At 56.2% G+C, this 26,682-nt stretch overlaps 9 protein-coding genes across 9 annotated transcripts; 5 read left to right on the top strand and 4 right to left on the bottom strand.

Moving 5' to 3' along the window:
• Positions 1 to 76: 76 nt before the first annotated feature.
• On the bottom strand, positions 77 to 4,657 carry PUNSTDRAFT_142631 (uncharacterized protein). The gene is made up of 10 exons (XM_007382119.1): positions 4,554 to 4,657; positions 4,436 to 4,497; positions 3,919 to 4,383; positions 3,318 to 3,860; positions 3,067 to 3,267; positions 1,325 to 3,011; positions 946 to 1,271; positions 756 to 887; positions 445 to 690; positions 77 to 391 (listed from the first exon to the last, which is right to left on the bottom strand). Exons 1-10 carry the CDS (start codon positions 4,597 to 4,599, stop codon positions 113 to 115), a joined length of 3,987 nt encoding a protein of 1,328 aa, XP_007382181.1. The 5' UTR covers positions 4,600 to 4,657; the 3' UTR covers positions 77 to 112.
• A 106-nt stretch (positions 4,658 to 4,763) lies between these two features.
• On the top strand, positions 4,764 to 5,795 carry PUNSTDRAFT_84905 (uncharacterized protein). Its single transcript, XM_007382118.1, has 4 exons — positions 4,764 to 4,973; positions 5,029 to 5,036; positions 5,123 to 5,396; positions 5,506 to 5,795. Exons 1-4 carry the CDS (start codon positions 4,776 to 4,778, stop codon positions 5,563 to 5,565), a joined length of 540 nt encoding a protein of 179 aa, XP_007382180.1. The 5' UTR covers positions 4,764 to 4,775; the 3' UTR covers positions 5,566 to 5,795.
• A 2,008-nt stretch (positions 5,796 to 7,803) lies between these two features.
• On the top strand, positions 7,804 to 8,896 carry PUNSTDRAFT_119580 (S-adenosyl-L-methionine-dependent methyltransferase; the record flags this gene model as incomplete). The annotated part of the gene is made up of 6 exons (XM_007382117.1): positions 7,804 to 7,887; positions 8,015 to 8,026; positions 8,085 to 8,183; positions 8,235 to 8,323; positions 8,382 to 8,495; positions 8,545 to 8,896. 6 exons carry the CDS (start codon positions 7,804 to 7,806, stop codon positions 8,807 to 8,809), a joined length of 663 nt encoding a protein of 220 aa, XP_007382179.1. The 3' UTR covers positions 8,810 to 8,896.
• A 4-nt stretch (positions 8,897 to 8,900) lies between these two features.
• Positions 8,901 to 9,521, bottom strand: PUNSTDRAFT_112491 (uncharacterized protein; the record flags this gene model as incomplete). The annotated part of the gene is made up of 5 exons (XM_007382116.1): positions 8,901 to 8,948; positions 9,003 to 9,063; positions 9,115 to 9,165; positions 9,226 to 9,244; positions 9,308 to 9,521. The coding sequence occupies 5 exons, from the start codon at positions 9,519 to 9,521 to the stop codon at positions 8,901 to 8,903; spliced, it is 393 nt and encodes a 130-aa protein (XP_007382178.1).
• A 149-nt stretch (positions 9,522 to 9,670) lies between these two features.
• Positions 9,671 to 11,100, top strand: PUNSTDRAFT_100354 (uncharacterized protein; the record flags this gene model as incomplete). Its single annotated transcript, XM_007382115.1, has 6 exons — positions 9,671 to 10,040; positions 10,088 to 10,236; positions 10,293 to 10,621; positions 10,676 to 10,831; positions 10,893 to 10,968; positions 11,037 to 11,100. The coding sequence occupies exons 1-6, from the start codon at positions 9,678 to 9,680 to the stop codon at positions 11,098 to 11,100; spliced, it is 1,137 nt and encodes a 378-aa protein (XP_007382177.1). The 5' UTR covers positions 9,671 to 9,677.
• A 455-nt stretch (positions 11,101 to 11,555) lies between these two features.
• PUNSTDRAFT_100352 (uncharacterized protein) lies at positions 11,556 to 13,582 on the top strand. The gene is made up of 4 exons (XM_007382114.1): positions 11,556 to 12,369; positions 12,426 to 12,512; positions 12,570 to 12,820; positions 12,887 to 13,582. The coding sequence occupies exons 1-4, from the start codon at positions 12,018 to 12,020 to the stop codon at positions 13,409 to 13,411; spliced, it is 1,215 nt and encodes a 404-aa protein (XP_007382176.1). The 5' UTR covers positions 11,556 to 12,017; the 3' UTR covers positions 13,412 to 13,582.
• A 1,128-nt stretch (positions 13,583 to 14,710) lies between these two features.
• Positions 14,711 to 16,935, bottom strand: PUNSTDRAFT_51267 (uncharacterized protein). Its single transcript, XM_007382113.1, has 3 exons — positions 16,614 to 16,935; positions 16,478 to 16,553; positions 14,711 to 16,417 (listed from the first exon to the last, which is right to left on the bottom strand). Exons 1-3 carry the CDS (start codon positions 16,734 to 16,736, stop codon positions 15,171 to 15,173), a joined length of 1,446 nt encoding a protein of 481 aa, XP_007382175.1. The 5' UTR covers positions 16,737 to 16,935; the 3' UTR covers positions 14,711 to 15,170.
• An 850-nt stretch (positions 16,936 to 17,785) lies between these two features.
• Positions 17,786 to 23,392, bottom strand: PUNSTDRAFT_142627 (Pkinase-domain-containing protein). The gene is made up of 15 exons (XM_007382112.1): positions 23,052 to 23,392; positions 22,748 to 22,976; positions 22,601 to 22,700; positions 22,183 to 22,538; positions 21,635 to 22,131; positions 21,442 to 21,577; positions 19,868 to 21,387; positions 19,697 to 19,808; positions 19,341 to 19,640; positions 19,167 to 19,276; positions 19,019 to 19,085; positions 18,865 to 18,953; positions 18,713 to 18,810; positions 18,502 to 18,643; positions 17,786 to 18,364 (listed from the first exon to the last, which is right to left on the bottom strand). The coding sequence occupies exons 7-15, from the start codon at positions 20,843 to 20,845 to the stop codon at positions 18,131 to 18,133; spliced, it is 2,130 nt and encodes a 709-aa protein (XP_007382174.1). The 5' UTR covers positions 20,846 to 21,387; positions 21,442 to 21,577; positions 21,635 to 22,131; positions 22,183 to 22,538; positions 22,601 to 22,700; positions 22,748 to 22,976; positions 23,052 to 23,392; the 3' UTR covers positions 17,786 to 18,130.
• Positions 23,393 to 23,802: 410 nt separating this feature from the next.
• Positions 23,803 to 26,568, top strand: PUNSTDRAFT_65556 (vacuolar amino acid permease; the record flags this gene model as incomplete). Its single annotated transcript, XM_007382111.1, has 19 exons — positions 23,803 to 24,013; positions 24,076 to 24,124; positions 24,175 to 24,242; positions 24,302 to 24,361; positions 24,412 to 24,510; positions 24,635 to 24,668; positions 24,729 to 24,764; positions 24,815 to 24,880; positions 24,936 to 24,957; positions 25,012 to 25,389; positions 25,434 to 25,451; positions 25,506 to 25,545; positions 25,598 to 25,620; positions 25,670 to 25,704; positions 25,759 to 25,933; positions 25,984 to 26,032; positions 26,082 to 26,124; positions 26,206 to 26,281; positions 26,380 to 26,568. 19 exons carry the CDS (start codon positions 23,803 to 23,805, stop codon positions 26,566 to 26,568), a joined length of 1,671 nt encoding a protein of 556 aa, XP_007382173.1.
• Between the last annotated feature and the right edge of the window lie 114 nt (positions 26,569 to 26,682).

Here is a 26,682-nt window from a genome sequence, read left to right as displayed (position 1 = left end):
TCCCCACCTACTATCGGATAAATGATCTATAACCATGAAACATACAATAAGGTAATGGTATCAAGAACAACGACAACGATATAGAGACCGCAGCAAAGCGTCATGAGTAGACTTAGACGGTTACAGTAGACGTGCGCGGGGGCGTGCTTGTGCGAGTGTCCAGTCGGCTCATTTCCTTGTGGAGCCTGTCCGCTCCCGTCGGGTCTTTGGAGCCCGCGCCGCCGCGCGCACCGTGCTTGTCGAATAGGTATGTCAACAGATTCTTCTTCTCGTCCGCTAGGTCATCAAGAAGGCTGAACAGATGGGCTTCGTCTCGCAAGACGAGCTGCGCGGCGATTATCGAAGCTGCGGCGGACTCGCGAACCAGGAGAGATGATGAGTCACTCAATGCCTGCGAAGTTCCGTGTTATACGAACTCGAGTAATGAATGGAGGATGGACGCACAGAAATGAGAGTATTCTTGAGTCGCGGCAGCTCCTCCTCAAGGACCTCCGCTGGTAAACGGACGATGAATTTACTCAAAGCCATAAGCCCGAACGCGTATGTGCTTGCTTTCACCTCAGGCGCGGAACCGGCGGGAACAGGTTCCGCTTGGAACGCTCGGAGGCTAGCATGTATCGTGGTCAAGCCGTAGACGGGTTCAGTGCGGCTCGCGAGCGCATCTCGAACGGCGTTGGTTGCTTCTAATACCTGCAGATAGGGACCGTGTAAGCGCTTCCGAACATGTGAACACGACAAGACAAATTGTGCCCCACATTCAGCTTGTTGCAATATCGGACGCGAAGCAATGCCGTGAAAAGGTCCGATTCATATCCATCTAAGAGAGACGTTTGGTGTTCAAGCAACTCGTAAACAACAATCAACGCATATTCAAGCTCTGATTCCCCCTGTAGACGGCATCTTCCTCGTCAATACGATATAACGACGGAGATGGAGCGAACCTGCCTTCGATGGCTTTGACTCCAGATAGTTCATAAGGGCTCTGAAAAGCCGGTCAAAGTTCTTACCCTTACTCCACATATCTATGAAAAGTGATGGTAACGAGCGTGAGCTGCCCATGAACGGTGAAGGGCTCATGGGATCCACCAGGGAGCCAGTAGATGTGACAGGCGACATGGAGTCAGAGCACGGGTTCTCGACAGAGAGTAGAGCAAGCTTCTGAAGTACGGCGATGTCCGCCTCGCCTTCCTCGAGAGCCGATATATATCGAGTGAGCTCATGTATGCGGTCATCAGTCTCGACAGCTTTCAACGGCGTCCCATGTTGGATCACTACAGTATCTGAGTAACCGAAGGCATCTCAACACCCAAGATATAGCACTCACAAGACATCCGCTTGAGCCACCAACTTGTCTCGTGTTTTCTCTCATCAAGAACGTTAAAGAGTAGAGGCTGAGAGTGCCCGTTCTGCGCAGGACTGTCCTGAAACATAGCTGCTTGCTTCATGATAGACGCTGCACGATTAAGCGGGGTAAAAGGCGCAGCGACTCGCGGGAGCCCGGGTATGCCAGGAGCCTGCTTCAATTTCGGGGTGGCGGAGCCATTGAGCAATGACTGGGGGATGGTGAAAGCATGAGGTCCATCCTCCTCAGGTTCCACCAGTTCCAGCAGCCTCTCCGCAGCACTTTCTGCTTGCTCAGCCCTTGCGCGCAAAGCGTCCTCGACAACCGGTTCTGAAAGAACGCGTACCAATCCTCCGGACGGGCTATGGGCAAACAACGGTCGGAGAGAGCCATCCGAGGGCGGAGATAATGACAACGCTTGCGAACTCGGCGCTGAAGGAGGGTGTGGGTGTCGGGCCTGTTGCGGTGTGGACAGCGTCGGGTCCTCCAAGTCTTCCATCTCGTCTTCGGGGATCGGAATCTTCGTGGCCATCAGCAAGGATTCCTCCATCCCTGCCCCGAATGCAAGGGACATTCCCGACGGTGCCGACATGCTCGTGGATATGGAGGGCCTTGGAGGCGTGCGAGCGGGCATCTTCAGCAACGTTTTATTCGGAGGAGATGGGGGCAACGCTGTCTGAGCGGCTGTCTGCAAAGTCCGATCTGGACTTGTCATGGCGGATGACGTCCTCCGTGGTGATCTTGTCGTGGTGTCTACAGGAGGTGAGGACGGGCTGCGAACCGAAATCCCCGAAGCGGATCGAGAGTGGTCCAAGGGAATGGGCCCACTCATGGTCCGCGTCGAAGCAGATGCGACACGAGCTCGCGGGGGCGACTGGCTTGAGCCTGCGCCAGGCGATCGCATGAGTCCGGACGACCTTCGTGGAGAACCGGCGCTCTCGTTGGACAATGATGGTGAATCCGCCCGCCTCAGAGGGGGCGAGGTGGCTCGCATCGCATGCGATGCGGACGTTGCCTGGTGCATCAGCGTGGGCGGGGCGTTTGCAATGGCCTTCGCCTTCGCCCTGCTCGCAGCGATGGCGGCCGCTAGGCTGCTCTTCTTGGCGGGGGGCGGTGTTGAAGCAGGCACTAGCACGGCTTTGCCTTCAGGGTTTGGGCAGGCCTTGTGTAGTTGCTTCTGTGCTATCGTGTCCAACGAGCGCATGATGGCAGCAGCCCGGTCGTTCCATGTGTTCTCGAAGGTCCAGAAACAGATCCTCGCGGATTCCCGCACACCTACGTTGGGGTCTGCAAGCGCCCGACGTACGCATTTTTCCAGCACTTCGTGTCCACCAGCTGCTTCCACGGTGTGTTTGGACCGGGACCCATGTACTTCAATGTATGTCTTGACGTGGGCTACAGCGTATGACCTTGTTTGTGTGTTCTTGTCCTGCATCATGTGCAAAAGGAGGGGTATGAGTGTGCGAGGATGAGCTGACGTGTGGGAGATGATGGTGGAAAAGGCCGTCTGTGATTGTTGTGCAGCGATCTTCTTGGTAAATCCCGCCATAGGAGAAAGATGGGTATACAATGGTTCACAGTACGGATCGAGCGTCGTCTCGAGCTTTAGAGCCAATTCGCTATATAGCGAGCAGGTATGTGATGCCACGGTTGTACGCAGGCTTGCCAGCTAACGGATGACTCATTAGATGCAGAAATGACGCTGCAATGCTTTACATGCTCACCGTCTTGAACGAAGCATCGATGATGCTCTTGAGATGAGCCAAGAACGTCTCCGCGTAGCGAAGGTGGACGTCGCCCTTGAGCATACCGCGTATGCGAATGATAGCGCGTTCCCGGGGTGCCCAGTTATGTTCGGTTTCCTTGCCCTCAAAAGCGGATAACATAGAGGTGAGTTCGGTTTCTAGGTCCTTGCTTGATGCAATCTGGCGAGTGTAAATAACACGAGCGAATGCGGGATATGGGAAAACCTCACATAGACAACTGGAACCTCGGACCCTGAGGATGTTTGCACCGGCTCGCTCGCGGCGGGAGTGGGAACAGCTGGTGGGCCGGGGGCAGCACGGCTTTGTGGCCGCACTGCTGGTTGACTGACTGTCCGTCCGATAGGAGCAGGCCTATTGGACGACGCACTTGTTGGCCGGCCGTTTGAAACTCCCACCAAGCGCATGCTTGGAGGGACATAATCTTTGGCGGGGTGCGGATCTGAGCCGGTATCTGACCCGCCGCGATCGCTATGAGGCGTGACGGCTCTTTCGCTCGTGGAGCCTGACAATACTCGCTGCAGTACCGATTCAGCAATCTGTTTGCGCACGTTCTTCTTTGTCATCTCCTTCTTCAGGTCGGTCCGCGCTGCGTCAGTGATGCCCGGGCCTGTGAACAATTCCACAACGGACTGGCGTGCGCATTCTCGAACGGTGCTATCTGTGTCTTCCAGAGCGGAGATGAGCAGTGGAAGGTATGGCCGGATGGGAAACATGTGATGCGCGCGACGAATGCGAACAAGGACTAGCATGGACTGGGATGGGCGATTGAAGTTAGTGCAGTTCAAACGACATGGAATGGGAAGTACGCACCTGCTCGCGCACTCGCCAGACCTTACTAGAAAGGCCAACTTCTCGTAGCAGGCGTTCAAACATCATAAGAGGGGTTTCCGGGCCCTTCGAATCCCTCGACCTTGACAACGCGTTCCCCGTCGCGCCACAGCGGAAAGCAAATCCGCCGAGAATAACAATGGTCTCTGAAGCTTTCTCTCGTGCTTTCTCGCGCGCGTCGCCAAGTCTATCAATAGCTCCTCCGCTCGCCAAAAGCGCGTTCAGGACTTGTCGCAAGGTGACGGGGTCCACGAAGGCAGGGCTTGCGGATGCAGCAGACGACGTCGAAGCGCCTAAGGACGCGGTGGAGCCAGTATTACCCAGCCGACGAGTGACCAGCAACGGAAGCAGGGGTGGCAAAGCGGATAGAATGGCAGTTTGGAGGTGTTGATTCGCGGTGCGGAGGCATATCTTGAAATTGTTGATGAGCGTTTCCGGGTCGTGTATCTGTGGTCCATACGCGTCGGCATTAGCACAAGCATACACAGCTTGAGCGTACCTCAGTTCCCGCTTCGAACTCGGCCTGAAGCTTACTTGCTGCGTCGACACGCGCATCTACGTCTGCACAGAAACGGCGAGGTGAGCTCTTCGCGGGTCGGAAGCCATCGGTTCCTCACCTGCTGCTTTGAGTTGAGTCACCAGCTTGTCAATTTTGTCGTTCATGATGAATATTTTGTAACCGCGACGGTCAAGTATAGCAGACGAGGCCGGTCCCCCTCCCACTCAGCCACGGCCCACGGTTGACGAGGATGATCTTGGACGCCGAGACGAGTGGCTGTGCCGATCATCTCTCGCAAGTTTCCGTGCTCCGCGCGGCGAGCGGCAACCGAGATTTCGCAATGGCTGGACACAACGCAAGCTGTCGAGACTGCGTGTCATTCGGAGGGACAGAGGACAACGATTGCACCCAAACGCCGATCTTGTCTTCTGGTGACGATCCGACGAAAACTCGAGCTCATGATCCTCTGGATCCGACTACCTTCATACCACCTACTCGGCTACAGACGCCATCTATAATCATTGAATTCTGCGACAGAGTACGTTCTCCTAGGTTATACTCTTATTATGTCTCACCAAGTTCGCATGAGCTAGTGCCGCTGGTTCGTGATTTGTGGATCCCTGCGTTGCTTTATTTCTGACGATACGTCATGTCCGTGTACCACGAATATTGACACCGTGCGACCAGGATGCATCGGGCTCAGTGGGTATCGACTGAGCTCATGTTGACATTTGCTCCTCCTTCGATAAAATCCGTGACCGTCGTGCCTCACACCGCCGATGAGACTGCAGGCCGTTTCCGGGTTTGGCTGTTTACAGGGAAAGCAGCCACTGACGTCACCTCCCCCGACGACTCACAAGAAGTCCCTAAGCCTGGAGGCACCAACGCCACCTATGGGCCCGGCGTGCACCTCGTCTGGGATCGCAAGGTTGAAGGAGGATTCCCAGAGCTGAAAGTACTCGTGAGTCGCCCACGCTGATGGACCATGCGCTTTCCCTTCACCAAATAAGCTCCTTCGACCTGACCCCCACCCTTGGATCAGTCCAGCTGACGTGGTGCGCATCTTTCAGAAACAACGTATTCGTGATCATATTCTGCCCGGAAAATCGCTCGGCCACTCGGACAAATGATAAATCCGTTGCAGGCCGGACCCCGCCGCGACGGTCTCCGCGTACTCGAATAAGACGGGGCCCTCAGGTTTCCGTGGCGTGTGGGATACAGACATATCTGCGGCAGCTAGATCGCCTTGTTGCTGCCAAAGACGATGTAGTATTGCATTGAAATTGACAAACCGTTCAAGGGACATGTTAAGGTATGCTTTAGTTACGTGAACGCGGTCCAGCCTGTGCAAATTATATATGCAAACACAACGATCGTTTGTCACAGCTCGCAAGGAAAACAGAGACCATCAACCTGGATCCGCTGGCAAAGACTGCGTTATATCGAGCGTATGCCCTCAACATCCGGGCATCTTGATCCCCGCAGGTCAAATGGATTCGATGGTGGGTCAGGTCCCGAATTCCAGTGATTCTGGTCTGCCGGTCGTGGTCGATCTGAATCCAGAACAGACGCATAGCCGTGCGTTGAAACTTGCATATCCTGATTGCTAGCCAACAAATTGAAAATCCGGACTGAATGGTGCGTTGCGGTGGTTTTTGATTAAAACATTTGGACTCGGGCATCCCCGCAAAGACAGCCTGCGGGGTCCAGAGCATCGTGCAGATGCCCGTGGAAAGCCTACCCGACCGCATTTCGTCGTCATCTGCATCGCCTGAGCGTGCATCAGCGCGAATTAATGCGGAGTATATTCGCCCTTGTGAACCACTACTGGTGCTGCAAAACACTATTAGCACCGCCGACGACGATGGCCGTGGGCAATATGGGTTTACGGTACCGAAATGGCTTATTGCAGAGCGCGTCCAATATGGACGGGTGCATACATAATATAGTCAGCAGACCCTGTTTATCTCTCCCCTTCAAATTCGGGCTTGGTCACACCTTCGACCAGCTTCTGCCACTGTGTTCGCAGACACGGAGTGCGGACGGCCGAGATGAATCTTTGCCATTAAAAACTCGGAAGGACCTTGAGAAAACGGATTTCTGCGCGGAAAACAGTCGGTATACGGTTACAGACTTCAGTGGATGGTCATACTCAGGCGTTTTGCCGATCATGCCACCTGCAATCCCAGGATTGGTCCGTTGCGGCAGGTCATGAGTTCCGTCCACAAAAGCGGTAACACGTCCGCTCAGCGTAACTGAAAAGCGAGTGTGAGAAGGAGCGAATAGTAACGCCGGTATCCCCTCCATCAGTGATGCATAGCTCGCTCTAAAGCAAGAGCGCCTTGATCATGAGCCGGCCCCGACGAGCATGAGGTCCACCGCGAGATAAGTTCTTGGCCCACCAGCATTCCACGGATCGATCCGCGGTGAGATACAGCTGACGGTGGCGTGGTGTCGGGCTGTTGAGCTGCCTCTGCGGGTGAGCTCGAGCGGCAAAGCATCGCAATGCGTAGATCGCGTGGCAAATCCAATTACCGTGGCGGGATTTCTGCGCTGCTGTCGATTAGACCACGAGCAGCGAAGACCGCTTTGAAACAGACGCAGCGAAACGATTTCCTCGACAACGTAAGTTGCCGTTACAATGAATGAGCTCCAGTATACAGACACGCGCTTCCATCGACAGTCAGTCAGCAGCCGTGGGACGTGGAGTGTGTCGGCGGGTTCGGATCTTCTTGCAGTGACTATGGCGATCCACTTGGGAATGTTACCTAATGTTACGGAAGCATGGACGTACAAGTGCCGAATCACGGAAGAGATGCAAAGATAAGGGAGTGTCTAGATCAAGCTTCCCATACAGCAGTGTATTACTGGTGCAGAGAGCTCCAAAAGCTACCCTTAAGGCGATGCATGCGGCACTACAGCGGTTCTCTGCGTAACTGAGGACTAAAGGGTCAAATGAACCACTAGAAGTAGGAGATCGAGAATATGTCCTCACCGATAACATTCCAAGTGCATGCCGACACGGCAGCATTGTCACGTTAACGCTTTCAAGGATCATGCATCCCAGCGCTGTTCTCTAATTAAAGACTGTGCGGAGAACCTTCGAGGGAAAGTTGTCGGACGAATATCTCAGTTCCGCGGACAAAAGTTTTTGGGGTGTTGGGCCCAGCTCATAGTTCGTCATGAGCGGCAGGGTTGGTGAAGAACTCGCCGAGAAGGACGAGTAAGAGTGAGAAACCGCAACGCCACAAAGCCCGTACGTGTTTCCCGACATTCCCAGGCTCGGTATCCGGCATCTTCATTCTGCCGTTTATTGTCAACTCAAACTCGTTTCGTTTCCTCGACACAACATCTTACAGTCATCGGACATGGTCTCGACCAACCCAGCGCAAGCTAAGGTCAGAGAGCTTATCAAGGAACGAGGCCAAAACGGTTGGGACGATGCGTGGTCGGTCATACTTCACGGAGTAGACCAATTTATCTGATCATATGTAATCAGGAAGATTCAGGTTAGCATTGGAGCGAAGCTGATCCAGATTGAAGACGCACTTTAAACGTTGAACACCCGATCTGAACTAGGCTACGCCATGGGTAAGAGTGGTCGTCGGTGGCAGTCAGGAGAGCCCGGTGAAACTAAACACGGATGAAGGACGTGGGCAAGATTCAACCTCCTTTGCGCACTTTGTTGGAGTCGGGCCGTCTGGAGCTGCCAAAGACCGGTCGAGCTCTTGTACCTGGATGTGGCAAGGTTGGTTCGTTATCGTGATCCAACATTTCCAGCTTCAATATCACACTGCAGGGCTATGATGCTATCTTCATAGCGGAGACTTTGGGCTACGACACTGTTGCCGCTGACATTTCTCCGACGGCTGTGGAAGCCGCCAAACAGTGAGCCAGGCATAGATTAGGGTGTTTTCCCAGTAATTCAAGGCACTTGGGTCCCTAGGCATGCATCGAGCAGCCCCAATGGACTTCCGAGCAACGTTTCCTTTGAAGTCATCGACTTCTTCCGATACTCGGTCTCCGACGAGGAACGATTTGACCTGATCTTCGATTACACGTACGTCAACGTCCTCCGCAACATCATTTCCGGACTCACGTAGGAGCAGTTTCTTCGTCGCCATTCTTCCGAGCATGCGCAATGATTGGGGCAAAAAGATGCGGGAGCTCGTGAAGCCTGGCGGAGTACTGATCACGCTCATCTTCCCCATAGACCCACCTCAGGATGTCGGCCCCCCGTTCTTTGTCCGGCCGGAGCATTATCTCGAACCTTTGGGAGAAGGATGGGAGAAGGTGATTGACGAGGTTCCCGAGGTCAGCTCGGAAAACCATGTCGGAAGGGAGCGACTTGTCGTTTGGCGGAGATTGGGTTGAAACATTCATCCTTCAACCTTGAGCTGCGTCATCTGATTAAATGGCATGTAAAAGTATACTGCAGGGTATATAAATGCTGAGTCCAGGTATATCAGGCTGTCCGTACAGCGAACGCGAGACAAATACAGATCAAGGAATCCTGTAGGGATTCAGCCTCTACCAGAGTCTATTGTGAGGTCACTGTGTTGCTCACGTTCACAAACACCTCCTGAGCCACTGTGTCCGTATCTTCCCAATGGCATGCCATATCTGCTCTGGAGTGAAGAGTGAGTGGAGGGAAGTGACGCCAAACCGGAGATACACACCGTCCTCCTTGTCCGAGATTCTCATTGATTTGGGTCATGACAATATATTTGCTGCGGTTTCATGAGCGCAGAGTTTACGTAGCGGGTTTCGCCAATACACATGTCACGCACAAGCCTCTGGGTTCAATCTCTGAGGCATGAATGAGACACGCGGTATCTTCACCGGACATGACGTGAATGCAGATAACCGTACCAATCATTCTCTCCTTGACGCGCTCGCCTATCTCCTTCATCCAACCCTTGACGCGATGCCGCTCCTTGGGCTCTGGCCACGCGGCACTCTGTAACGTTGTGGACAGCAGCTTCTTCATGTACGCCTTGAGGAGATCAGCGTCGAACTTGGTGCGAGAGACGGGAGACTGCGCTTCCGAGCGGGCAGGCGAGCGTATGCCTGACGTGACAGACATGGTACCCGGACAGCGGATCTGAAGCTCGAGTTGCTTGCAGGACGAGAAACTCTGATCCAGGAGCCGAAGGAGGTCGGGATACACGTGCTTCCCGCTACACGCGCGCGCGCGCGCCTACCACTGCTCACTCTGTTTACAGCCGGCTATACCGAATCCATGTCGTCCATCTCCTTTCCTCATTCTGGCGCCTTTGGAGCGTCCTCGGGCTCGTCTTCGGTGCATGATGATGCGGTGTTCTCGCCGTCTTTTGAGCCCTCCGGCTCGTCTTTCCAGATGAATCCGCTCTCACAGCATCCGCCTCGCACGCCACGCACCTCCATCATCTCCAACGCTGCGTCGACGAATTCGACACAAGTGTATGGTCAAGAAATATACGGTGCGAAGGGGGACAACAAGTCTGAACACGAAGCGGAGAGCGTAGACGAGGAACCTACTACGCCCAGACCTCGGAAGAAGGTTAGGCATGAAACCATTTGGAAGGAGGTGCTCAGTACAAGTTACGGGCGGGACAAGACTCTCGTACGTTTGAACTGCTGCACACTAGACCTTTGCTGACGTCCAGACAGAAATTACTGCAATACTCGATACGCGTTTATCTTCTCGTGCACACTACGCTAGCTGCAACGGCGGCACTCAGAAAGCCGACAGGTCGCTCATGGGAAGTTGAGATAGTCAAGCGGCTGGAGTCCACAGCTGCCGGATTCTCGCTAACAAGGTGGGGCAGCCATGTGTTGACGGGAGGTTTACTATGGTATACTCACGGGCTAACAGGAAATGCTTGATATTATTCAATTGGTTGCATCCATTGCATTCCATTATGGACCAACATCACGCCTCCTCCGACGGAATACTGGGGAAGTCGAAGACGGCCGCGAAACCGCTGCTACACACGGTGCTTCATGCGCCTCCCCCGGTGTTGCTGGAGCTGCTCAACGCCGTGTCGGATGACCTGGCGACGTTCTCCAAACTTGGTCTCTTGGGAAAGCGCACAGGAGATAGAGCCGCGCGTCTGTCTGACTGGTGCTGGTTTGCCAGTACTCTCGTCAACCTGGTCGAGAATGCCGTAGAACGGAGCGTCATCATCGGCCTCCAGCACGAAGGTGAGCACGGGAGATGCAATGTCGTGCCGCCACCGGATATTGAAGGTTCTGCAGTTGAGTCTCGGTTGTATACCGAATCGATGACCGGGACCACGTCAAAGTCAATACCCGCGTCCAAACACGACGAGAAGGAGCTACAGCGCTTGCAGAAGAAGGACTACTGGCTACAAATAACCCGCGCGAAGCTCCTCATGGACCTCGTTTTCGTCTGTGAGTTCCCCCTCCGTTCCTGGTCGCTGGGGAAGAAGCACCGACGCCGCCTCGTTCGCAGCGTATGACGTTTTCAAGATGAAGAAGGCCAAGGCACCGATGCAGGCCATCACCGGGTTGGCTTCCGCAGTGCTCAGGTACGAGGAATATGCGTCCGCGATCTGCTCTTCTTCCCGAAGCTGACCTCGCTGCCCTTGGCCATCAGTACCGCTAAGCTCTATAATAACCACAAACTATCGCTGATCAAGCCTTCGAATCCTCCGTTTTGACGAATTTGACTCTCCCATGGTTGCTTTCCCCTGGTGCTCACGTTGCTAATTCGGGCCTTCGTTGTACATCGTTTGATACCTGCCTTCGGAATAATCTTTCCGGCGACGTCCGCCGTCCATGATACTGCTAATGCTATACTAGTCCCTGTGCCCTCGTGCTGCCTCACGGCGGCGTTTGGACCTTGTGTGCGAGTCTTCCGTTTGTCCGGTGCGTGGCAATGTCCGTGGCGCCATGCTACGCGGGCCGGGCGTGACCAGCTTCCGCCAAGCATGACCGCCCCAGAAACCTGTTGTGGAGGTTTCGAAGAGGGTACGAACGGTGTCTGAACGGGCTGATAACTTCATCTTGTGGAGGCTTTCACCTCGAATGCTACGTCATCGCTCACGTCGCTAGGACACGTGTAGGCGCTGACCCGAGGTTTATGCTCGCCGTTAACCTCGATATACGCGTTTCACCGACTAAAGGATGGATTTGAACACGGTATGGCGTACGTAGATGTGAATCGGTTCCGAAATGTCAACGAAAATGAGCAAAGGGGCTCGGTGTATGCGGCCGCGGCAAGGGGCACCTGCGATATTACAGGGGAGCTCCAACGTGACCCGGCTGCCATGCTGGTTGCGCACTGGGCATCACATTTTGAGTTCCGCCCTATCTTTCAGCTTTTCATCTTCGAAGACCCCCCCGCCGTCGCCGACTCTCCTTCATCCTCTTTCTTTCGTCGGGAACTCAGTGCAAAGGCCACTCCATCACCCGGGCCCGCAGCTTACCTGCACCGCCCAGGCAGCGGTCACCACCCCCCGCCCCCATCAATCCATCTCCGCCCAGCTCAAGCTTGGCGGTGCCTGCGCCCGACCGACAGACCCAATCTTTCCACTATACATTCCTCTTCACCCGTTCACCGATACCGACAACGCCCATGGACTCGCCGCTAGGAGATATCAGCCAAGCGAGGTCCTCGCGACCACCCCGGCTGGAGACCGCAGAGTTTTCGACTAGGCCGCTCACCATATCACCCACGTCGACGCGCCCTCCGCTAGACGCGACGCCGACATTATACGCGCCGCCGCGGACATCAACGAGCGCGTCGCGTCCTACGCATGCGCAAGTCTTCGTCCCCGAGACAGCGCCGGCCTGCCCGCGGTACACGCGCCCGCGGGGGTTACGGATAATGAACCTAGTCAAGCCCTTCGTGCCCATCATCTTATACGGGATGACATCTATAGGCTTCCTCATAGCCATCGCATTTTGGAAGTCGCAGGTCTTCCACGGTAAGTCAAAACCAGTCGCTCGATTAGTGTCGAGGCGGCCGCTCATGCCCACACAGGTCTTGATGACCTCTCACACTGGATCCGTGAGGAAGCCCCGCTGGGCTACGTGACCCTATTCTCTATGATCGTTATAACTACAATTCGTGAGTCTCCGTTCTGTTCTCTGACGTCGAATCGTCTCTCTAACGCAGCGTGCGCAGCTCCTGTACCATTATACAGCACGCTCATTATCTTATCTGGCTATACTTTTGGCGCCATCCGTGGCGCCGTGCTCTCGTATTCGGCGGCGCTCACCGGCGCCGTCCTCGTCTTCCTCACCTCGCGCTACTTTTTCCGCGAGTCGATCACCAAATGGCTCACTCAGGCAGCGACGATTAAACGCGTCGTCCGGGCTATCGAGAAGCGCCCGACGCTTCTCTTCCTGATCCGGCTCGCACCGTACCCGTATAATGTGGGTGTGGGCATATTCGAGTTGCGCTGAGCTATAGTTAACTTTGCGTGCTCGTATCCCCGATAGGTTATGAATTGCCTGCTGGCCGCTTCGCCGACGCTCACGTTCAAGACGTACACCGTCTGCACGGCGTTGTCGCTCTTCAAGGTCATCATCCACACCACGATCGGTGCCTCGATTCATTCTTTCGCGGACTATCACCTTCAAAAGGGTGCCAAGGACGGCGACGACGCGGAGGATACTAAGGACGAGGGCAGCCACTCGCTCAAGCAGGGCTTTACCATCGGCGGCATCATCCTCTGCGTCTCCATCCTCGTATACCTCTCATACGTCGCGCGTAAAGCGGTGGACGAGGAACTCGACGACGACGACGTTGTACTACCCTCGCATAACAGCGAGGAGCGGGTCGCGTTCCTGGCCTCAGACGAGGATCGATCCATGTCGGAGTCGCCACTGATTGGCAGCGTGCAGCTGCAGAGCGCGGCGGCCTCGGACGCGTCGCCAACAGGGTCGCGATGGGCCGAGGACGGCGCGACGGCGGCGGCAGAGGGAGCGAATAACGATAGTGCCAATGGACACGGACGCTCATAATTTGCTCTCTGTCTTTCTCTCACTTATTCAACTGCTCCTTACACGTATTGGTGTTATCTGTACTGCTGATTATCGATTGTACTTCTGGATCCATACAAGCCATACACACGTAGACAAAGGCGATACTCGCAAATGGCTGCTGTCATTGAATGCGGCCGGTGGGCGCTTTGCCATCATGCGCAGAGTCGGCGGAAGTAAGAAGCCAGAGGTTTGTATGTGGATGGGTGCCCGAGAGCCTAGATTCGCGAGCGAGAGGGAGGAGCGCGCGCAGCCGTTCTCGGACGCGAGACGGGGCTGGAAGGGGTAGAAGATAGGCATTTGCATGACCTCATATAATTCCGAACCACCCACCCGGCGGACGGGGGGGTTCGACTTCGAAGTTCGGGAACATCGTCGACTCTCGGTTGGGGGGACAGAGAGCGGCGCAGTCTACGCGGGGGGGAAGTGGGGGCTTCTTCTCCTCGACCCCCCACGGTTCGCTACACGGTGCTCTGCCGCACGTCACGTCGTGCAAAATTGCCTCCGCTATGATGGCCGCACCACCGTCCCGAACGCCCGAGCGCCCGGTCAGATCTCGCCCCCATCGCGGCCTGTCCGCCATATCCGTCTCGCGTTGATCATGCGCGTGTCTCGCTCTCGTCCGCGCGCAGATCATCTGCCGCAGCTCCTCCCTGCCCTTTTCGTGCTCTCTTCGTGGTTTATTCATCCTGAACGTTGCGACTGCATACTATTACGCGGGCGGCGCGGGCCGAGACAATTGCCATCGCCTCGCGGGTGCCAACCCTCGTTACGGGTCCATCCGCCTGGCTATACCGCTGGCCCATATGATTCACACACTGATAGATGAGCCAAAGGCAAAGCGCCGTCGCCCTGGTCTCACCTGCAACGTTGCGCACGACGCGAGCACGACACGAGAGAGACGGCGAGGTTGGTGTAATTTGAGGCGCGTGATAGATACCCATGAGACCCGCGCGCGTCGAGGTTGGCGGGTTGATTCAGATCATGGGTCGCGTCGCGGCAGCGATCTGGGTGACACCCCGACGAAGGAAGCCCTGCGTGACATGGCATTGGACGCTTGTCATCACTTACCCGATCCGGTGCGAAGCGCATAAGGACGATGAACACCGATCAGACCCTTCTGTTGGAAGGCCTAGGATGCCGGCCGAACCGTTCAGCCGGGCTCCTCCCATTCAATGTCAACACGAGCGAATCCCGCGCGGTCGCTGCTTCTTTCTCGCTATCGAAGATCCGAATGGAAGCCCGCCGTGGGCAGATGCAGGCGGCTCGAAAAGATGTGCTTTTCCCGTATCGTATTCAGTACAGACGGCGCAAACATTCTATGGGTACACGGCGCACAGGCAGAGAGGGTAAAAAGAGATACACGGTTGTATGCGATCAGGCAAAGTCGAGATCATCACAGAAGTCAGGCATAGACAGGCTCCACACGACTGTCCGAAGAGCGGCGAAGGAAAAAAACAGACAGCGTCCCAGTAGAAGAAAGTTCATGGAAACAACGCGAGGAGCGAAAAGCCACCAGCGGGTATCGTGTCGCGTCGACGTCGACCCAGGCCGTCTACGTGCCGCCGTCTAGATTTCCTGCGGCTTGGTATAGTGCGGGATGTGCTCGTTCATGGGGACGTAGCCGAAGTCGGGCGATACTAGTTCAAGACTAGTCAGCACGCGTGAGCAGCGCGAATAAAAAGAGACACCAGAGCACGAGGAGGGAGGGAGAGGCGGCGGGCGAAACGAAAAACGGCGACTAACATCGGTGGATATCAGTCTCCCCTGCGTAGTGGTCTCCGGCGGGGGGCGTGTGCGCCTGCGAGGACGACGTGTGTGAAGCGGCGGACAAAGACGACGCAGAGGTCGATGGCCGCACTGACCGGCTGGAATCCCATCCTCCTCCTCCGAGCGAGTCGACGCTCCCGTTCATCGGCGCCGCCGAGTATGCAAAGTCGCCTTGCGCCGGATTGAAGCTGTACGAGTCGCCGCCGCTCGTGGTCGAGGCCATGCTGCGCACGCGGGGGAGCGAGTGCTCGCCCCCGGCGTCGCCGCCGTGCAGCGGGTGTGGAGACGTCGACGGACGGTTGTCCGCGCTCCCGTGGCCGCCGTACGGGCTCGGGTACGGGCTCATCGCTTGGCTGTGCCGCCGCGCACGGCGCACGCTTAGCGTGTCCTGCGGGTACGGTTGATGCGAAGACCCGGGGCGCGACCCAGCGGGCGACAACGGCCGCCCTCCGTGGTGGCTCGAGCCCGGCCGGTTGTAGTCGTGCGAGAAGTGCGAAGAGCCCTTGCTGTCCTCGTACGTCATCGAGTTGATGGACGAGACAGAGTAGCCGGTGTTCGGTCGGCTGTCCGAGACCGGGCTGGGGTGGCTCGGAGTGTTGAAGGAGGGGTAGGTGTTGATCGGAGGACGTGAGGACGCGTAGCCGTTGCTCGAGCTGGGGTTCAACAGAGACGAGAGACTGCCCGAGTGCCCGGTTGGGTTGGACTGGAAACCCCACGTCTGATTGTCGTGGTACGAGTACTGCGACGAGGGAACCATCATCTCCCGCTGGCCGCTCGAGTAGAACGAGTTCGGGTTTTCATCGGTAGGAGACATCTGGCTGACAGAGTGCGACGAATGGCTGTAAGCCTGTTGACCGTGACCATAGACGCCGCTGTGTCCCATGGGAGCACCGTCGTTGGGGACGGTCAGAGGCGGAAGAGAAGATCGAGGATAACTGGTCCCCCAACCCACGGCACCTCCCTGACTCAACGGAGTAAACGACCCAGGAGTAGTAAATGCACGAGCTCGTCCACGAACAAAAGGAGAGGAGGTCATCGCCGACGGCAAGGGTCCGCCCATCGAGGGTGGCATGGGTGCAAGGCCGACGGCGGACCGGGGAGCCAAGTTGGGCGGGACTTCGGCCTCACGCTTCTTGGACTTGGGTATGCGCGGCGGGACGCGGCGCTTGAAGTTGGCGACGACGTCGGGCGGCGAGTGACGGTTGAGGGTGGGGTGTGCTGTGTGTCATGGATCATGCGTTAGCGTCGCGGCGACGTAAGTTCCGGAACGCGACTTACACCACGTGCTGGCGTCGGGGTCGTCGATCGCGGGGTCGACGTTGCGGAGGTTGACCTTGCGCATGAAGCCATAGATCTGTGCAGAAGAAGTCAGGAACTCCGGGGAAGAGAAGTGAAATAATCGGGAAAGAATTACGTTGAGTTGCCGGGAGAAGCTGGCGAAGCGCGACTGACGGTAAACGCTCGGAAGGACGTGGATTGCGAGCTGCTCTGGCTTTTCGACGATGATGTGCTCTCCCTGGGGATCCCAGCGGATCATGTGGTGGTTTTCGGGACGCTCGAGGAGCCTGTTTCGGAACGGGCGGTCAGCGGACGAGGGGTCGGGCGCGACGAGGGGGGACGAGAAAATTTACGCGTAGAGTTTTGTAAGGAAGGTCGCCTGCTGCTTGCCCTCCGGCTTTTGCGGCGGGGCGGCCTGGCCCTGCTGGTGCTCGCCCTTGGGGGTGGTGTTGACGGGGGAGTGGCCGTCGGAGGGCGAGGACGCGTTGGAGGCGGAGGAGGGCGCGGAGGGGACGAGGTGGTTGGAGTAGGCCATGTCGTGCGCGCCGCTGTACGAGTGGGAGTCGTGTGGGCGGGGGTAGTCGTTGTAGATCTCGGACATGGACAGCGCAAAGAGTCGGTGGCCCGTCCCAACGTCGCTGGAACGCGCCTTGGCTGAGCCGAATCTAAATACGCAGAGCGCTTCGGTGGAATGCGATAGCTTCCGCCGAGGCTTTCTCACGTGCACGACCCATCAGACTGATCCTCCTCGGGCCACTCCCCTCGCGCCCCCTCCGCCCCTCCCTCGCGCCCGGATACGAGCACGGCGAGTCTGCCAGCGACCCTGACGCCCCCGCCGCCGCGCCCCGCGAGCGTCCCCGGTCCCCGTGCGCTCCCTCCTCCCCCCGCCGCCGCCCACCCGTCGCGCTCGCCCCCCCGCCAGCCCCGATTGGGCCGATCAGATCTAGGGTGAGGTTACGTACCCCGAACCCCCGAAAAGTTCAGATGGGCACATGGCCAAAATCCGAGAAATTCACCGGCCGTCGTCACGCCTCGTGCATGATCAACACACGGCCTACAAACGGTCGGCAGAAGACTCCATCAGAAGCTTCCTCTCGCAAAGCCAAATCCTCTCTCTTTCCCGGACCCAGCCCCGACACCCAGCGCCCAACCGCCGCCTCCCTCCGGCGTCTTCCCCCGCCAGTGCCCATGACGTCTCCCCTCCAGCAGAATCCCCGTGCCCGTCTGCTGTCGGCTAAACACGAGCTGATCATCACCCAGATAGCTTGTCTCCGCTCCCAGGCAAAGTACCCTCCTCCATTCAGACGCGGGACAGGCTCCGTGTTCGGCTCTCGAAAATAACTGCATAATGTACACGGTCCCCAACTCTAAAGATGATGCATAGAAACCGAGAGCAAGTGGCCAGAATTGTCAAGTAGTAGTAACGCCAAATTGTAGGATAGCAACTTTGTGATGAATGCCATGGCGGTGATGCAGCAGTGATGAATGAGAGACGAGGTGAGAGAATGAGCGTGAACGAGATGAAACCCGGGGAGAGCGCAAACCAATATTGTACGCGAAACACAGACCTGTCCATGAACCTGCCGCCAGTCCGGGATAACGAGAGGAAGAGGGAAAAAAAAGCCAGGAAGGACGTTTCGTTTCACTACACTATCACTCGTCCGTTTCGTCGTCGTAATGCAAGGTCACGTTCGAGAAGGACGCGAACAAGGCGGCGTCCATGGGGTCCAGGCCGTCGTCCACGCCGGGCGTCGACGGCGCGCCGTTCACTGGATGCCCGGCGCCGGCAATGGCCATTATCTCGCCCTTTTCGAGGTGCAGGGACGTCGATTCCTGCAGATGTCGGAAGTTGACCGCGTCAATCCCGTTCGATGCCGTCGGCACGATCTATGTGCGAGAGCGCGCATGTGGTCAGCGAACGTTCCGCAATAGGCAGTAGCGGTCCCCGTCTGAATTAGACGCGGCCGCACGATCTTCGGATCATGGGCCCCGGGCCACCCCCACGGGACGAAATCGCCACTCACGGGAGGTTGCGAATTCCGCAGGAGACCCCAGTTCGTTTTGGCAAACCACTTGTGTTGCTTCACCTCGCTCGCTCCGCTCTTGCTGCCCAACCGGTAGTTCTCCCTCTTGTCCAGGAGCCGGTTGATGATGTCCTTCCCCGCCCTGCACGCAGCACCACACGGTATCACATCAGCCACCGCACGTATCAACCGCAGGCGGTGTAGCACGCACGAGGTCACTTTGGGCGTATCACGGAAATGAACAGGCAGCTTGATAACGTTCTGGAAGGTGTCTTCCCGCGTGCGACCCTTGAACGGCGTCGTGGCGTACTGGAGCATCTCGGGGATGAGCGAAGCAGCGATTAAACACGGCTCGTCACTCACGATCATCTCATAGATCAAGATGCCGAGCGTCCACCAATCCACGGCCGATGTATGTCCCAGGTTCCCAATAACCTCGGGCGCGATGTACTCTGAGATCGTGGGCGGTTGCCCCCCATCAGCGATTGACGCATAAGGAACTGAGATGATCGATCACCTTCCGTTCCCACAAACGAATTGGTCCGGAAATGGGCAGTGCACGTCTTGGTGTCGACCAATGGCATCTGACAACGGCGAGAGATCATACAAATTCACCCAAATCGCTCGGTCAATCCCGCTCTCACCACGAGAGGACCGACACTCACCCCGTTGGTCTCCGATTGGCGGATGGTCGGTAGGCCTCCAGGTTCGCCTGATTGTTTGGCCAGGTCAAAATCGGAAAGCATGATGTGTCCAGACTGATGCAAGAGAATGTCTGATGGTTGTTTCGCCGTATGTCAGCCGCCCATCGGGAACAAATCGAGCGGAGTCAGACTTACTTTCCGGTTTGAGATCCCGATAAATGAAGCCCATGAGATGAAGGTATTCTAACGCGGCGACCACCTCGGCCGCATAGAACCGCGCCGCATCCTCCGGCAAGCACTTTCCTGGCCGCGACTGCAGCGCCCGGAAGAACTCGCCGCCCATGCAGTACTCCATGCAAAAATAGAGGTACTCGTCCGACTGAAAAGAGTGGTAGAGCGTAACGATGAAGGGATGGTTTGCGGTGGCAAGAATCTCTTGCTCCGTCAGCGCGCGCTTGATCTTCTTGCGGGCAACCATCTCCTTCTTCGATAACACTGTGATGACGCGTTTGTCAAGAAAAAAGACGGCGACGCAGAACAGGCGCGCGTACCTTTCATCGCAAACAACTTGCCACTTTTCTTCTCCCTAACCAGATAGACTTTGCCTACGTCGCCACGACCCAGCATTTTGAGCTTCTGGAAGCTCGAGGGCCCAACTTCGACCTGGCCAGCCAGAACAAGATCAACGATGGTGTCAGGCACGGCGGCGAGAAGTTGCTTACCGAGCGAACTTTGATGGAGTTGCTTGAGTACGTCCTCCGGAAAGCGATCTTCCCTGGCCCCTCCAGCATCCCAGTCGCCACCCGATCCTTAGTCTTGCCGATCTTATTGGAAGAACTGTTCATCCGCAACGCCGGCGGGCGACCCCGCGATGATGTAGATGAGATAGTCTCCAGCGAACTCGCCTCCTGTTCAGAACGCCCATTGAGATCATTCGTGCTGCCCGGTACAGGCGGCACTGCAGATCCCGGTGCCAGGAACCCGTTTTTGGTGGCTGCGTTCCCGTGAGACGAGTGTGATCGCGATCCGAGTGAGAACAAGTTTTTGGCGTTGGGCGCAGAGGCCACGCGGCGCAGAAAGCGGCTTGCGGACGCGCCGACCGACTTGGGTGACAGAGGGCCCGGTCGCGACGGCGACGCAGTGGGGAGGACAAACGACGCTTGCGAGGAGCCTGCGGTGTGAGGGTACGCGGGCACCGTCGGCTGCTTGCGGCCACGGCCAAGGCCCTTCTGCTTGTCGGACTTAGTCCGAGGGCGGGAAGATGATTGTGGCTCTTGGATCGGGGGGAGAACGTGGTGCGAGGCGGAGTAGAAGGCGGCGGCCGGAGTCCGGTGGGGCATGCGCGGCGACGAGCCGTTGTTCGAATCGCTGGATTGGGTATTAGATGAATTGTACGACGATCTTCTGTCCATGGATACATAAGAGGTGGGAGTGGCTGAGACGTTGGTCATCTGTGCGAACGCGGTGGGAGAGTGGGGGGCGTTGGCGGTGTCGAGCGTCAACGAGGACACGTTCCCGTTCGGGGCGAGCTTCTTCGACGACGGGTTACCGAGCCTCAACAGCGACTTCCACGGTGTTGAGGCGCTGTTGGGCGACGCCAGGGTGTGGATGTCGTGGTGGGCAGTCGAGTCCGTAGGGGTGAGCCCATCAGGGTCAGCGCGAAACGACATGGAGGTGGAAAGCTGCACTGTTGATGGCATGGGGAACGACCAACTAGCGCGGTGGAGGTGAGGACGTCGACGAGTGGGGGCAGACCGCGCACAAATGAGCGGGCGACGGCGAACAAGCTCTTGAGTTGGCCCTGTCAGAAGGGGCCGGTCTAGGCGCTGACTAAGCTGCGGTAAACAGACTGAGGCTTCTGTGATCTTTAAGAATTGCTTTTATGCTTTCTGGCGGGTGACCGTTGCAGGACACGATCCGTGCTTGCTTCTACAACGAGAGGGCAGTCGACGGGTATCGAGGAGAGAACAGGAGCTAGGCGCGGATGTCGACGTGGTGTATTCGCGTCTCGCGGACCCCGGATCCCACACCTAACCCGGTATCTTTTGACATATCACGCCTCCATCACCCATTCTAGCCCTCGCGAAGCAGAGTTGCATACGCGTCAACCTAGGTAGGGACCTCACAGCCGTGTACCTGCCATCAATCTCGCAAGGGACAATTGGGTGGCAGTGAGCCAATCGGATACGATATGCGTCTCGACTTTCAATCCGCGGAACCGGTGGGAATCTCGGACATGCCTCTACCAAGTAAGCTGCGGTAAGCATATGCTCAGACAACGAGCTCCTTGCACAACCTTCGCGCATGAGAGCGATCATACCGCAACCGTCGCCTCGCCGGGCGCGCAGCGACACTACATACCGGTACCACAGATCTGCACAACGTGCCTCGCTTTCGCAGATCTGGAAGAAACACGGGAGAAGCATGTTTCGCTAGATTGATTGTATGAGATTGTTATAAACGAGATGCACGCTTCTGAACTAACGAACAGTATGATCCTGAGTGGCTTTGGCGCCCGCGGACTCGGAGGAGTCTTCTTGGACGATGGGGGATTCTCGTAGCCAGACACGCCTTCTTGTAATTGGTGAACACGCCGATGGTGAATTGATAGCAAATCTGGAGCATGACTGTACAAACTCTCGGCGGGATCCACGATGGCGGGATCCCAGTATGTCTCGAGGATCACCGTCGTGCTGTGCAGATGATTAGGTAGATGAACATAAAAGAACCATCCGACCTTGTATGACATCGTCAAAGAGAAAAAAAGCGGCTGAAGCTTGAGGAAACACAGAACCTCTAAGGGAGACCGATGAGATCCTCCAAGACAAGTTGTTGGCGCGGGAGGTAGGAGGAACGGGTAGCAAACTGCCAAATGCTGAACGAGACGTATATCTGATGGGGATCGTCCGCAGGTCCTAGCCGCTTCACCAATGCAGGGCAGGCCTCGTGTCAGGGCATGTGGGTATGACGGCCTGAACCAATGAATCTTTATCTGCCTCAGTGTGGATGCGGCACGCGATCGAATGTATACGCTTACCCTGCGATGGTCGGACTTGGACAACATATGTGGAATCGCGAGAGGACCTAGCCCTCGACATCAGATTTCGGACCCCAAACTAGGCTGTCAGGCGCTCGAAACAGGCGCAAACCGAGATGTTATCTCCGTCCCGAACGGAAAACGATGTGAACAAGTCTATCTGCCTCACGTAGGGACAGTCCCCGCGATGTTATGCGAACCCAGGACGCCGCGTTTACCCCGATTCTTGCCGCTTCATATCCGGCATCTGAGGCAGGGACCACAGGCGTATCGCGATCGCAGCGCCCATCGCAGAGGGTCCACGGTCAAGGGAATAGCGATAGCATTCTTGACTTAGCTAGCACCTCTTCGGCTGCCTTCGCGGTGAGAACAATGCCATAAGTCAATGACGTGGGTGGATTGCAGTACTGGGGCTCACTTGGTACAAGAACCGGTGAGATCGGCGCTGCGCACCCAGGTGCGAGCGAAGATATGCAAATGTGGTTTCCAGCGTCAGCAGGCGCGCTTCGGGGGTAATTCTGGAAATTCGATTACTGAAGGAAGAACATGGGGATGGACAACCGACAAAGCCACGAGGTTGCCAAATGACCACCCTTCGGACACGCCTTGTGTACAAGGAACCGTCATGAATGTTTTGCGGGCGTTGGTGCGGCTGGCTGTAGGTACGGCACCCGCAGAAGGGGGTATACACTCGAGTTATTCCGGATATGAACATTTTTCTGCCCTAGGGAGCAGACGCGTGGAATAGCGCTACCGACATTGGTGCGAATTTGCAAACACCGGTTCCCTCATCCCTGCATTAACGCGGTCAATATTTGCAACTCAAGCTGCCCGATGTTGCCGGTGCAGCACTCGACTGGCCCACTCACAGACGCCATAAGTACGCGACACGTAAAACCCCGGACGCGCCCCGCGTACATGGTCATGGCTCGAAGGGGATTGATGTGTCCATGACAATCACGCGAACTGCAGCTGAACCCGACAGGCTCGGGATCGGCACAGCTGAGACGATAGGCGACGGGTTTGCCGCGTCTCGGGTTGCAATGTCTACGGGCCTCTGATGCGTGTTATGCTGGCAAGACGGCGTCTCGCAAACCCGGATATGCTGTGGTACAGTGCCCTGGATTCAGGGCGGCGACAGAGATGGCAAATTTATGGCCGGAGAGTGCGGAGGAGGCGGAAGGACGGTACACGGGCCCGGGCACGTTATGCGTGGGCCAGGGATGAGGCGGAGGCGAGATGTATGAGGATATGCGGTAGACGGAATCGAAGGCTGGGATGTAACGAACTGATAGGATGAATGGTGTGGAAGCCCCCGGGGCAGAAGATCCGAATTCGTCAACCCGAATCGCGTAGAAAGCAGCTGCCGAGAAGATCGGAGAATGACTTTGTTGACGAAAAGAAACCTCGAAATCTCCCAAGGGTCTGATGACAGCGCTGGGCGAAATCCGAGCGTGCTATAAGGAACCCGAACTCGAGAATCCGAGTCCCCACCTGAGGACGCGCTGTGAGCAGCTCCTCCGTGCTTCTTGCAGTTGTCGCCATCGGTGTCCGCGTCCGGGATCACGGTCTTAGCTGCGAGCCTTCACGGATTTTCTGCCAGCCACGCTGCCACCCACCATGACGATCCGGACCGCCTCGCCAGACGCAGCGGAGACACGGGCGCTTCTCAGCGAGTCGCCTCCGCCGTCCTACCATGCCGTCGATGACTCCGATGCGGACACAAGCTCTGATGTATCGAGCGCGCCGATGCTGAACCAGGTATCCAGATCCGATCTCGCTTGGATTTTGGCCGGTCTGTGGAGCGCCGTCTTCCTTGGCGCTTTGGACGGTCAGTCAAGCGTTCAAACAGAATACATTCGTGACCGGACCAGGGGTAATCGTTTCCCACAGGAACCATCGTTGCAACATTGCTAAGCCCGATTGGAAGCTATTTCAACAAGTCCGTGGCTTCTTCTGTCGAATGGTACAGCTCGGTTGAGCGCTTCGTAGATCTAACCAGGCTTCATACATCGGAACCTCGTACTTACTCTCCGTGTGCTGCTTCACGCCACTCTATGGTCAGTAACGCATGCCGCAACGGCCGCAGGAGCGGGATCTGATTGTCCCGTGCTTGTAGGACGTCTATCGGACATCTTGGGTCGTAAGGGCGCCATGCTCTTGGGACTGACGTTCTTTGGTGCATATCGTATTCGTCCTCTACCGGTTCGCTTATTAAACAAAGGCCAGGTCTGGGAACGATTGCTTGTGGCCTTGCTCCGTCGATGGAGGCCTTGATTGCCGCTCGCGCCGTCGCAGGCATGGGAGGCGGAGGGTCAGTACATTCAGGTGACCTTCGAATGCGGCCGGACGAGCTTATCACCTTCTCACCCGCTCCGCACAGGGTCATGACAGGTAAATTCCTCACGACGCTCATTATGGGCATGCACAAGCTTATGAGAACACTGTTTAGTCTCGAGTGTGGCGGTGACAGATCTCATTCCTCTGTTGAGTCCTGTCATGTATAAATGCAATCACAACCGCCTAACCCTCACGCTAACATGCAGGAAGCAACGCGGGCTGTACCAAGGCATGGCAAATATGTGCGTGATTGAATCTCGCTGCGCACCGATTTTATTGACTCCACATTTAGTTTATTCGGACTAGGCGCAGGATTGGGAGGGCCATTGGGTGGCTGGATGAACGACGCCTTTGGCTGGTACGTGACTGTTGCACTTTAACGCTCGGCTCACCTCAGTGTCGGGTTCATCAAGGCGTGCGGCATTTCTCGTGCAGGTAATGAGCACCACGCGTCTCGCCCTTATAGTAACTAAACCTGTATTGCATCAGATCCCGGTCCTGGTGTTTTCTGTTGTCCTCGTCATGTGGAAGGTCTCGATCAAGCTGCCGTCGGAGGTTGAAAACCAAAGCACGTATTCCAAGCTGAGGCGCGTAGATGCCCTTGGGTCCTTCACACTGGTGGGGACAGTGGGCACATTGCTCCTCGGTTTTAGCCTGAAGACTTCTGAAGAACTTCCCTGGGGTCACCCGCTCATCGTTGGGCTCTTTGCGGCCAGCGTTGTATTCGCTATCTTGTTTGTTATGGTCGAGACGCATTGGTCGCCATATCCTGTTATGCCGCTGCGCCTAATAACTCAAAGAACGCCCCTCGCCGTCTCTATCTGTAACCTTTTGGGCAGTATTGCGGCGTTCTCGATGGTCCGTCTTGTTATACCCTGACCGTCAGATCTGCATTGATATGTGTCCCTCAGTTGTACAACGTTCCTCTGGTGAGTATCCGGAACGACGGGAAGTCGAAAATTTGAATGTCAATACCATGTTAGTATTTCAGTTCGGTCCGTCTTGACTCGTCCACGGATGCAGGTACGAAACATCGACCGACGTAAATCGACCTTGGGCTAACTCGGCTACTTAGGACTGCACCTGCTACCACACTCCGTACGCCCCTCAAGCCGTCCCATTTATCGAAACTTAACTATTCACTTAGGTTGCCCTTTCAACAGGCAGCGTCTTCGCCGGATGGTCAGCTTCATCGCTTTCTTGGTACAACACTACTTACATGGGCATTCACAATAGGCTCATGCGTCGCACCGGGAAATTATATACCCTTACCCTAGCGTCCGCTGGGCTCTCCGTTGCTGCCAATGTACTCGTGGTTTTCTGGAACGATGATACGTCGGCCTTCCATCTCTGGTACGATATCGTGCCTCAAGGATTCGGGATGGCTAGCCTCATCACAAGCACACTCATTGTGAGTAAAGTTTCTTGTGCATGAACAGCCACCCGCTCATCGTACCACAGGCAATGATTGCTACCGTCTCCAAAGAAGACATTGCGGTCGCAACCGGAAGTGAGTCCGAGCATATAACTACCTGGACCTTGATTACTAACCTTTCTAGTTACATATCTGTTTAGGACTACAGGACAGGTACTCGGAGTCAGGTACGTATGTAATATATAGAATGCAACATGGACTCACAAAAGTATCTGCTTCTCGTCCTTTGCACGACATCGCCTTAATAGCCTCAGCGGCGCCATCCTTCAAGGCGTCTTGAATGACAAGTTACGGCAGCGAATACAAGGCCCAAATGCTCTCGAAGTATGTGCGGTGCCTCTCCTTTGAGATGTTATACTGAGTTAGGCGGTAGATCATCGAGAAAATCCGGTTTGTGCTCCATCTGGAATATCATCCCGGAGCAACTCACACCTGAATCATACAACCTCAGGCATTCAACGGCCATCATACCGGAGTTGGATCCGCAAACGAGAAAAGCGGCAGTTGACTCGTATTCGGCCGCACTCCGAGTTGTGTTCATTTGCCAAGCAGCAGTCGCGTTTCTTGCCTTCCTTGCATGCATTCCCATACAAGAGAACCCTCTTCCGTGAGTGGGCTTTCTTTTGATAAGTACATGCTCTAACCAGATATCCGGTTAGTGGGACGCATGCAGAGCAAGAGGAGCAGTTCCGAAGGAATTCGGAAAGACAGATGTCGGGTAGCAG

The sequence above is a fragment of the Punctularia strigosozonata genome, assembly GCF_000264995.1.
Source record: "Punctularia strigosozonata HHB-11173 SS5 unplaced genomic scaffold PUNSTscaffold_4, whole genome shotgun sequence".
NCBI lineage: Eukaryota > Fungi > Basidiomycota > Agaricomycetes > Corticiales > Punctulariaceae > Punctularia > Punctularia strigosozonata.
This window is presented reverse-complemented; position numbering and strand designations above follow the sequence as displayed.